Source organism: Poecilia formosa, unplaced genomic scaffold (assembly GCF_000485575.1).
Source record: "Poecilia formosa unplaced genomic scaffold, Poecilia_formosa-5.1.2 Scaffold59, whole genome shotgun sequence".
Lineage (NCBI taxonomy): Eukaryota > Metazoa > Chordata > Actinopteri > Cyprinodontiformes > Poeciliidae > Poecilia > Poecilia formosa.
The window spans coordinates 904,840-914,820 of NW_006799998.1; the positions used below are offsets into that span (position 1 = coordinate 904,840).

The following is a 9,981-nucleotide window of genomic DNA, read 5'->3' on the forward strand; positions in this document are numbered from 1 at the left end:
ATCCATCCATCCATCCATCCATCCATCCATCCATCCATCCGTCCATTTTCTTACACCCTCATCCCATTGGGGTCAGGAGGGTTGCTGGTGCTGATCTCCAGCTGTCAAAGGGGGAGAAGCCGTTTGACATCCTGGACAGGTTGCCAGTTGCTCTACTAGATATGAGCTAGTACTCCATAATTAGGAAGAATATTATATAATACAAAATATATTTTATAATTAAAAAACAGTACAAATGATAAACTCCAGATTTATGTTGGTGGTACTGTTGTTAGCTCTGTTACTTTCCTGCAAGAAGAGAGTTTGAATCCCTGGCTGAGGATTTTCTGAATGGAGTTTGCAGTTTACTCTGGGTACTCTGGCTGCCTTCCAAAGGTCAAAATCATGTATTGTAGGTGAATTTGCTTTTCTAAATTGCCCCTGGCTTTGCATAGTAACTTGACATTTATGTCCGTTTCTGTGTGATAGACTAGCAGTCAGCCCAAAGTGAACCACACTTCCACCCAAAGGTTTGTTGGGAAAAGGATCCAACTAACAAAGATGGCTGGACCTCTGATTTTTCTTCTAATTGGCTCTGTACTCCAAGGTAAGATTCTTACTGGTAACATTTAGTTTGGCTTAAATGTTTTAAACAACAAATCCATTCCAGGTTTCAATGTCTATGAAATAATTTCTAATTATGGTTGAATCCAGTAAACTATAAATCATTCTTCAGTTCATTCTAATTTGTCATGGTTGAGTTCTATTTCACGCCCTTAATGAAAATGTCACTTTCCAAAAAAATAGTCATTTTTTGCCAAAGTTACTTAACATTTATAAATTGGGAAAACACTGTGGTACAGCAAATTTTTAATTCAAGAGAAATCCAAACTGTGCAGAGAACAATAACAAATTTGCTCAAAGGAAAATACAGAAATGCCAAAGATGAAAAAGTTACTGCTGACACTATAACATAAAATTGATTGTCAGTGTTTATACCAGCAAAGCTGGAAAGAGTACAAAATTAACATAGGCTACTCAAGTAAATGTACAGTGAATTTGATTAAACTTGCACTTAAATACAATTAAAGTTACTAGGAATAAAAGTAACAAGAACCTCATTAAAATTTTACTTTAGCTACTTTGTGATGAGCAAAATGTTCTGCTCGTCACAAGGGAAATGAGAACAGGTTGGTTTCAAAATGTTTTTTAATTGAAGGAGCAAATTTATAGACAGACAACACTATAATGGGACATTCATTTCAATAATCTTCTGTCAGCTGCTGTCTTTATGGTTCTGAACAGCAGATCGTCTCCCCCATCTCAGCATCCTTCACTACATGGAGCTTCTCTGTGTTTGTCCTCGTCCTCAAAACCTGGCAGTTCTTTGGAAAAGGAAAACTATTCATCCAATATTTCCTCTGTCCCTCCTATCTAATAGTTTAAACAACTGACTCTAAGCTAATACCCTGATTTTCTGTTTTCAGCTTTAGTCAATATAAATTATAATCACACCAAACTGACATTTACAGTTGTTTTTAAATATTATTGAAGTTTACAATACATGATAAAGCTGTTGCCTTTGTCTTCCATTTGATGCAACACAATAAGATCTTAGTACAAACTTAGCAGAAGGACCAATGCTGTTTTTTTTTCTAGTGTTTTTTTCATATTTTACTTTTACTTATTCATCGATATGATTTCGAATGCAACTGAGAAAAGTACTTTATTTAAAACAAATTTAAGTAAAAATTCAGATTTTGTAAACAAGCAAAAGTACAAAGTAGACAAATTATAATTACTGCAATATGAGTAAATGTAACTAATAACTTTCCACAGTTTATGCCAGAACCTGAACAATCAAAATATTTTTTTATTTTTCAAATTATAGACAAACTGCACACATTGTGTAGAGCTTTTACTTTTTGTTTTGTCCATACAGGGAGCCTGTAATACAGTAAAAATATTGATATGTTTTCATTTGTTTTGGTTTGCACTGATGATTTTTGTCATAGTATTGGCAAATCTTTCAAGATACTTTCTCCTCTGCGTAGAGCACAAATATGAACCCATCTTAAATGACAGATATGAAGCTAAATGTCTTTACATCTATTATGCAAGAAATTTGAATAAAGACCTCAACGTCAAAATCATTAAACAGTTGCATATTTACTCAATTAAATCTTTCAGTGTGTTGTTTAATCAAAATTCACTTGTTGTTTGAACTCAAAGTATCATAAATTTACTTGAATTACAATTTACTAAGATACATGACCCATCTTTACACAGTCTTTTCAAGAACAATATCAACTTTTAGGTAATATGTTGCAAAACAAAAAGCATAGACAAACCAAAATCTACTTCAGACAAGAACCCCATGACTGTAACAACATCTTGAATGAAAGATGTCTTGGAAAGTCCCAATAAACTTTTTGCTGTTTTTGAAGTCAAATTAAAAGTGAAATAAACTACTGCAGCATTTTCTTCTTTCTATGTCTGTTTTCTTTTTCAGGCTCCAACTGTAACAGTTTCAAGGTTAATTTGCCACAGACTGTGAAAGTTATGACAGGATCATGTGTGACCGTCCCATGCTCCTTTGATGTGCAGGATAAATATGAACAGAACTTAAATGACAATTGTGAAGCTATATGGCGTTCCCGAAATAATGTTCGACAACTAACTGACAGAAATCCACAAACAGGAGACTTAACAAAGAAAAACTGCACCACAACCTTCAGCAATATGCAGACTGGTCTCACCAAGGATTATTACTTCAGAATTGACTGTCAAAGTCCTCTAATATGGAGTTTTAAACCACCTTATGTAAAAATTGAGGTCACAGGTAGGTTAACATACACATGCAGAATTTTGATGGATAAATTATGTTGAGGCAGCTAACTTTAAATTTATTGTATTTTACTGACACACTGATAATGAACAGCATCTGAACTTTCCAACCAGATAATTTTCCCTCACCAACTCTGACTCCGTCCACACTGAAGATAAAGGAGGGAGAGTCAGTGAGTCTGACCTGCTCTGCTCCGGCTCCATGTCTGCCTCATCCTCCAACCCTGATTTGGACCCCAAAACTGGGGGACATTCAGGAAACACTGCAGGAGAAACAGGACAAAACTAAATTCAAGACCTCAGTTATGAACTTCACTGCTTCTCACCTCCATCATGAGCAGAAAATTTCCTGCACTGCTGTGTACAAGAAACAAGATGGAGGCTCTGATGCACCTCTTACCAAATCTTTATTGCCAGATATTTCATGTAAGTTCTTTTGACTTCTTTTATACGGCAACTCAGCCTATTTTTGTTATTTGTTTATTTCTATTTGGAGGGAACAATTTGAGTTATCTAAATAACTCTTCCTATTGTCATAGGGTTTCTCTATATTTCTATATAGTCATTTTATTTCAGTATAAAATATGTTATGCTGTTTTCTTCCACACAAATTTTAAAACGTTTATTTAGTTTCTAAAACCTTAAGATCTAATCTAATGCTTGTTAAATTACATGATAAAGTGATATATGTATTTAAAATGAAGTGTGGAGAAAACTAAAATGGCACTTGTACTAAGAAAGTGTTAACACACAAACATGTTGTGGTGTTTTACTTTCATCAGTCACAAAAAACAAACAGTTAAAATTTATGACTAAATATGGAAATGTACAACATATAAAAAAAAAAAAAAAAAAATGATCAACCGATGACATACCAGATGAATTGACTGACCAAATAGCTTTTGAAAGGGTGGGATTTACCTGGTCCAATGTTCCTGAGAAGGATTTGGGCTAAAATATTACAATAAATTACAAATTAAAGTTGAATCATTAATATTGGAAAGATTATAAAAATTAAGTTATCAAGGGAGAAGAAGATATTTTTGTGCAGAGATGTCAATGAGATTGGAGAAGGACATTCATACCGCAGACACAGAAGTTTTGTGTATGTATAACATTTAAAAAGATCACACATTTAATATAATGTAATGCTTACAGTAACCAAAATATTTCCCTAAGTTGTAGCAAAACTTTCAAAAATGTAGTCGGTGTCCTTCAACTGTCAACTTTATGACTCCATTTTATTTGTGTCGATATTAACAATTTAAAATGTTTCCTCTTTTAGATTCCCCTAAGAATGTCACAGTTTCAGTCAGTCCCTCTGGTCCGGTTCTAGAGAACAGCAATGTGACTCTGACATGCAACAGTGATGCCAACCCAGCAGAGCAGAATTACACCTGGTATGGAGCTGATGGAGGACAGGAAACTGTCATTGGAAATGGAAAGATTTTGAACATTAAAGTATCATCAGACATGAGGAATTTGTTCTGCAAAGCTGTAAATGAGATTGGAGAAGGACGTTCCAACCTCAGGCATATAGATGTTCTGTGTATGTATAAGTCTTAATAACATTTTTGCATTTTTGTATTGCTTACAATAAACAGTAAGTTTTTATCAGTAAAACTTAAAGTTTTCAGATGTGTGGCCTCACATTCAATTTATATGATAGATGAAAACACAGAAGATTTTTCAAACAAAGTAGATATACATTATTTTCCAACTTACAACAATAAGACAGTGTCACACATAATGCAGACTTGCATAGATCGCTGAAACCTTAAGACAGAAATAAAATGTACGTCTGGTTAGTTCAGTCTTAAAGTATGACAGCTCCTGCTGAAAGGTTTGTAAAAGTCATTTAAAACTACATGGATACAAGCAGTAAATAAAATAATAATTAGTCAACAATGTCCAGAGTTATCTCTGTAAAATTTGAAATAATTTGCTTTTGTTTTTTTATTTTGTTGTTTTATTTTATTTTTTTCAAAAATATGTTATTATTTTTTGTTTTTAAGAACAAAACAACAAAAAGCAAAAGTTCAGCAGTGCAGTTTAGAGAAGAAAAAAACTAAAATTAGGAGCCATACATATTTTCAGCATGTTATAGTCCAAGTCTAAGAGCGTAGTCCAAAAAGGGTTTCCATGCAAAGAGGATATAGAGGNCAGACTTAGGATACAAAACTGGCATTGAACTCAATTGTTTTAAGTAAAGTCAAAGTGAAAAGTTCCTTCAGGTTAAAGATTTGTAAGTTTTGAGTTAAATGAACACAAAAAAGTAAGTTGTCATAGCAAAAGCAAAAGAATTAAGTTAAATTAATGTAAATAAGTCCATAAGATGAACTACAGCCAAAAACACTTTTTAGAGTGAATATACAGTAAGTTTTTATCAGTAAAACTTAAAGTTTTCAGATGTGTGGCCTCACATTCAGTTTATATGATAGATGAAAACACAGAAGATTTTTCAAACAAAGTAGATATAAATTATTTTACAACAATAAGACAGTGTCAAACATAATGCAGACTTGCATAGATCCCTGAAACCTTAAGACAGAAATAAAATGTACGTCTGGTTAGTTCAATCTTGAAGTATGACAGCTCCTGCTGAAAGGTTTGTAAAAGTCGTTTAAAACTACATGGATACAAGAAGAAAATAAAATAATAATTAGTCAACAATGTCCAGAGTTATCTCTGTAAAATTTGAAATAATTTGCTTTTGGTTTTTTGTTTTGTTGTTTTATTTTATTTTTTTTTCTCAAAAATATGTTATTAATTTTTGTTTTTAAGAACGAAACAACAAAAAGCAAAAGTTCAGCAGTGCAGTTTAAAGAAGAAAAAAACTAAAATTAGGAGCCATACATATTTTCATCATTTTATAGTCCAAGTCTAAGAGCGTAGTCCAAAAAGGGTTTCCATGCAAAGAGGTTTTAAGTGGACGAGGCATGTTAGGAAGTCAAGTGGGATGTATTCCAAAATAATACTAGGGAACTTATTGGAAATAAAATATTCTTCCAACCACAAAAGTTTAGGATATTACACATCTTACTCTTTTTTGTTTTTAATATATTTAGTTGATAGACCAAGGAGAAGAGACACTGAAACGAGATCACTGTTAGTTTCGATAATGTTTTATGATTTCAACCAGAATAGTTTCCCAGTCTACCTGGGTTTTAGTGCATGACCAAAGACAGTGTGTGAGGCTGACGTCATGTTACATTTAGAGCACAATGAAGAGGATCCTGGTTTAAAATTAGACACCCAGTTTGGGAGTCAGTTTTATGTTACGTTTAGTTCCACAAAGATTTTTATCCAATAGTTCTCCTTTGAAGAATTGTGTGCTGATTAGTCAGCTTTTCCACTTCCTTTTTGCTGCTTGATGATGAAACATGTTACTGCCCACATAACCCCAAAACACTCCGGTCTTCTAATGTTGGCACACAACTGTCTTTCATCATCGAGTTTTTTTTTTTTCATTTTCTCTGCTGAAGTCATTAAATCTACCAAAATAAAACAACTAATCATGACTAAAAAGCTTCACAAAGTATCCTAGCAAGATTTTAAAATAAGTGTTGATTTTCATTCAGTTTATATATATACATATATGTATATAAATTTATTTTGCATTTATTACTGATTACATTCTTTGCTTTCATTCCAGTCCCTCCACCGATCCTGCTCTCATCAAACTGCACCAAAACTGCAAATCAGCTCAATTGCTCCTGTGAAATGGAGGGAAAACCGACTCCAGTGACTCATTGGTTCTTGAATGGACAACCTGTTAGTCCATCTAGCCAGATGGTTACAAATGAGCTTCTAAATGGCTCACATTTGAGGAGCATCATCACTGTGAATGAACCACAGTACAGAGATCTGTCCACCTTGCTGTGCTTCAGCTCCAACTCCTTGGGATCAGCCAGTAAACAGTTTTTTGTCAGTTTCCTTGAGAGCTCAAGAGAAAACCAAGGTCTGACTTTTTCTCTCTTTAATTGGTTAAATTTGTGAATCAAATTCATGCTGCAGCTGCAGCAGAGTAATTTTGATAATATTGTTTTCTTGTAGGTCAAATCCCACTGTCTGGTTTCATTGCCACAGTTGGTGTTTTTTTACTGGTGGTATTTGCACTCCTGGTTTTTATCTGGTAGGTTCAATGAGGTGAATATTTTGCAGACAAATTGTTGTCTTTAGTTTTTCATTTTGTAATTTTGGATTGTATTCAAAATTCTCCTTTGTTTACATATAGTAGCAAAGAAAGTAGCATGTTATTTTGTCCATAGAAGAAGGTCTTGCATTTTCTGAAGCCTCATTTAGTCGACCATTGAAAGATAAACGAATATTAAATGCCAAGCATATGTTTCAGGTTTCAAAAGACACACCCCAAACCTAGAGGGATTGGAGTTGATATTGACACAAATGCATGTCCAATGACTGAGGAAAATCAGGTTTGTTAACCACCGATACTATTGTCATGTTGTTCTTCATTATTATTTCTGAAAGGCTTTTATTCCTGAAGTTTTTCCTTCATTCTTAGGTACCAAATCCGACTGAAGATGCAATTTATGCAAACTCTGCTGAACTTAGTCAAGCAGGAATTGGCCAACCTTCAAATGGAACTGACAATGAAATCAGTGAAAGTTCAAGAAAGAAAAGCGAAGATCTGGTTTATGCCAGTGTGAATTGGTCAAGAAAGAGCAAAACAAAGAAGACGGAGAATGATGCGATCATGAATCTCACTGGCGACTCCTTTGTGGAGGAGGAGAAATTTGAAAGGGGAGACATGCTTTTTGTGAGCTCTGCACTGGAAATGGGAAGTTTGTATGCAGAAGTTAAGCCTAGATATGTAAGGAAGTGAATATGCTCAGCTTAAATTCAGGAACAAATGTGCAACACAGAATAAATTATCACTCTGTGGCAGGGTTGGTTCTAAAGATAAGATGAAAAACTAAAGTCCTAGTACATGGTCAAGAAGGTTTTGAAAAAAATATTCCTACTGGCTGACACTGAATTAAGAACAATATGTTATATTGTTATGAATTTGTTTTACTCAAGGTAGAAACAAGGATCTTTTTGGCCAAAACATTTCTCTTGGAAAGTCATGACAATCATCTCCATTTCCAGCTTTTGTCAGTATAGAAACCATAACTAATCCAATTTTCTCACCACTCACACAATAATAACATCATGATGTCGAGAACAAGCTGCAAGAATTCCCAAAGCTAAGAAATGATGTCATTTTGTTCTTGCAGAAAAGAACAAATTGTTCTGTGCTCACATTGTAATGTTTAGGCCTCATTTAACTCTAGCTAGCTGATGCAACTTGTCAATATATGATATATTCACTTAATTTGAAATTGACAGAATATTTTAGAACCATCTGTATTTGCTAACGCCACAGCTGCAGTCTTCTGGCTTTATATGAGCTGTCAAAAAGCAATGGTGATAGTACCAAGTTTCTCTAAGATGTTTCTTCCCCTCCTCATTGTGATGCCAGTCGTAGTGGAGGGTGCTGTATCTCAGTGCTTTGTGCTGCATATTTATAAACATTTATTAAAGTTGCAATTGAAGAGTCAAACTTTATCTAGTTATAGTTTGACACTTCATTAAATTCACTTCAATCACATGCTTTAAAACCAAGTACTTTACAGTATTAATATCACTATTGCATGGTCTCCGTTTGGTTTGTGATTGTTTTAAAGTGTTTATTTGAGCTATCCATGTTTTACGAATTTGCATTTTAGCAACTCTTCTGTCATATAATCTTGATGTAGTGCAATACAATTTAATATAGTATCTTTGTTTAGTGTCTTTCTTTTATTATTTTTATTTTTAACTGAGCCCAAGTGTCTTTATTCTCTAACACACTTTGATTTGGCTTGTGTATGAAATGGGCACACATTCCTTTATAAATGCTACTTGTTATCTCAAATGCTCACTGGAGAAAGTTAAAATCAAAAGCTTGCTTCAGTATCAGTGGTTCCTGAATATGTGCTTGTTTTAAATCATGAATAATAGTTGTAGCCTATGGAGTTCGGTGTGATTTGTGTACAAAGCTACAGTTTTGTTCACAAACTGTGTGTGTGTAAGACTTGGTGTCAAACTTAGTGTTATTTTGCCATAAAGTTAAAGGTTGCAGGTGTTAAAACTATTAACACTAGTGAAACACTGCTGTGCAGAAACAGATGGTGTATCATTGGTGTGAGGAGAAGAGAAGAAATTCTCTCTGTTTTTCATACTTTAAGGTCTTTGAGGTGGAGCTTATTTTTTACATAAATATATGGTTGTACTCTTGGCATAAACAGTTTATTTTATAGCACACTGACAAGACGTCTCTAGCAGTGTTTCTTTACATCGACTTGATTATCTGGTTTATATTTAATCCATGCAATACACTGTAGTAATTTCTCACAAGATGAAAGTCTCTGTGTAGTGAAAGAACATGCCAGTTTTTTTTTTGTTTTTTGTTTTATGAATGCTTAATCTCTTCCTTGTGGGCTGCTGTGGGTTCTTTAAATTTTTGAAACAAATATGCATACACCATCCAGTATGTCGACATATACCTTCACATATATAAATAATCATGGTGGCTGCCATGGCTAAAAATGCCAGGGCCATTTTTTGGTCCTACTCAACCTGTGACCATGAGTTTGTTTTGGTGGGTAAAGTAGTTTGGATTTGAATAACTCAAACTTAAACTCTAACCAGACAGTTAATTAGCTAAACTTAAAACTAAGTGAATTAATACTATGAATAAAATATTTTCTCATTTAATATATTGCTTTCATCCAACATCATTTGCCAGCCTTATTTAAGGTCCTGCCATTCACATTAAATGTTGTGGGAGTTAAGTCTTATTTGGTTACTTGAGGTAGCAACATACTCATTTTCAGTAGAATATGTGCACACTGCCATCTAGTGTCAATGTTATCCGCTGGGATCATTGAGTGTAATTTTACGGAGCCCCCCAGGGGGCATGGGGAATTTTTTTTGAGCCCCCCAGGAGACATGGGGAATTTTTTTTTCTTTTGCGTTCCCTCGCAATAATCTACTGATCAGTTCATGCGGCATAATTGATACTGTAAGCCTTTTTTACGGTGGAAGCCGTACTTTCTGCTTTAATACAAGCTTATAAGGTTTTTCCATGGACTATTGAGTTATTATCGC

General features: G+C 34.1%; 1 protein-coding gene across 1 annotated transcript in view; it reads left to right on the forward strand.

Annotated features, from left to right (window-relative positions):
- The window catches only part of LOC103139307 (B-cell receptor CD22-like), a 47,934-nt gene that overhangs the window by 31,378 nt on the left and 6,575 nt on the right, over window positions 1-9,981 (forward strand). Inside the window, exons 9-13 of the mRNA XM_016672331.1 lie at window positions 469-586; window positions 2,492-2,821; window positions 2,941-3,252; window positions 4,112-4,375; window positions 6,482-6,787. Coding sequence (XP_016527817.1) covers window positions 469-586; window positions 2,492-2,821; window positions 2,941-3,252; window positions 4,112-4,375; window positions 6,482-6,787 — 1,330 coding nt within the window. The remainder of the gene's footprint in view (window positions 1-468; window positions 587-2,491; window positions 2,822-2,940; window positions 3,253-4,111; window positions 4,376-6,481; window positions 6,788-9,981) is intronic.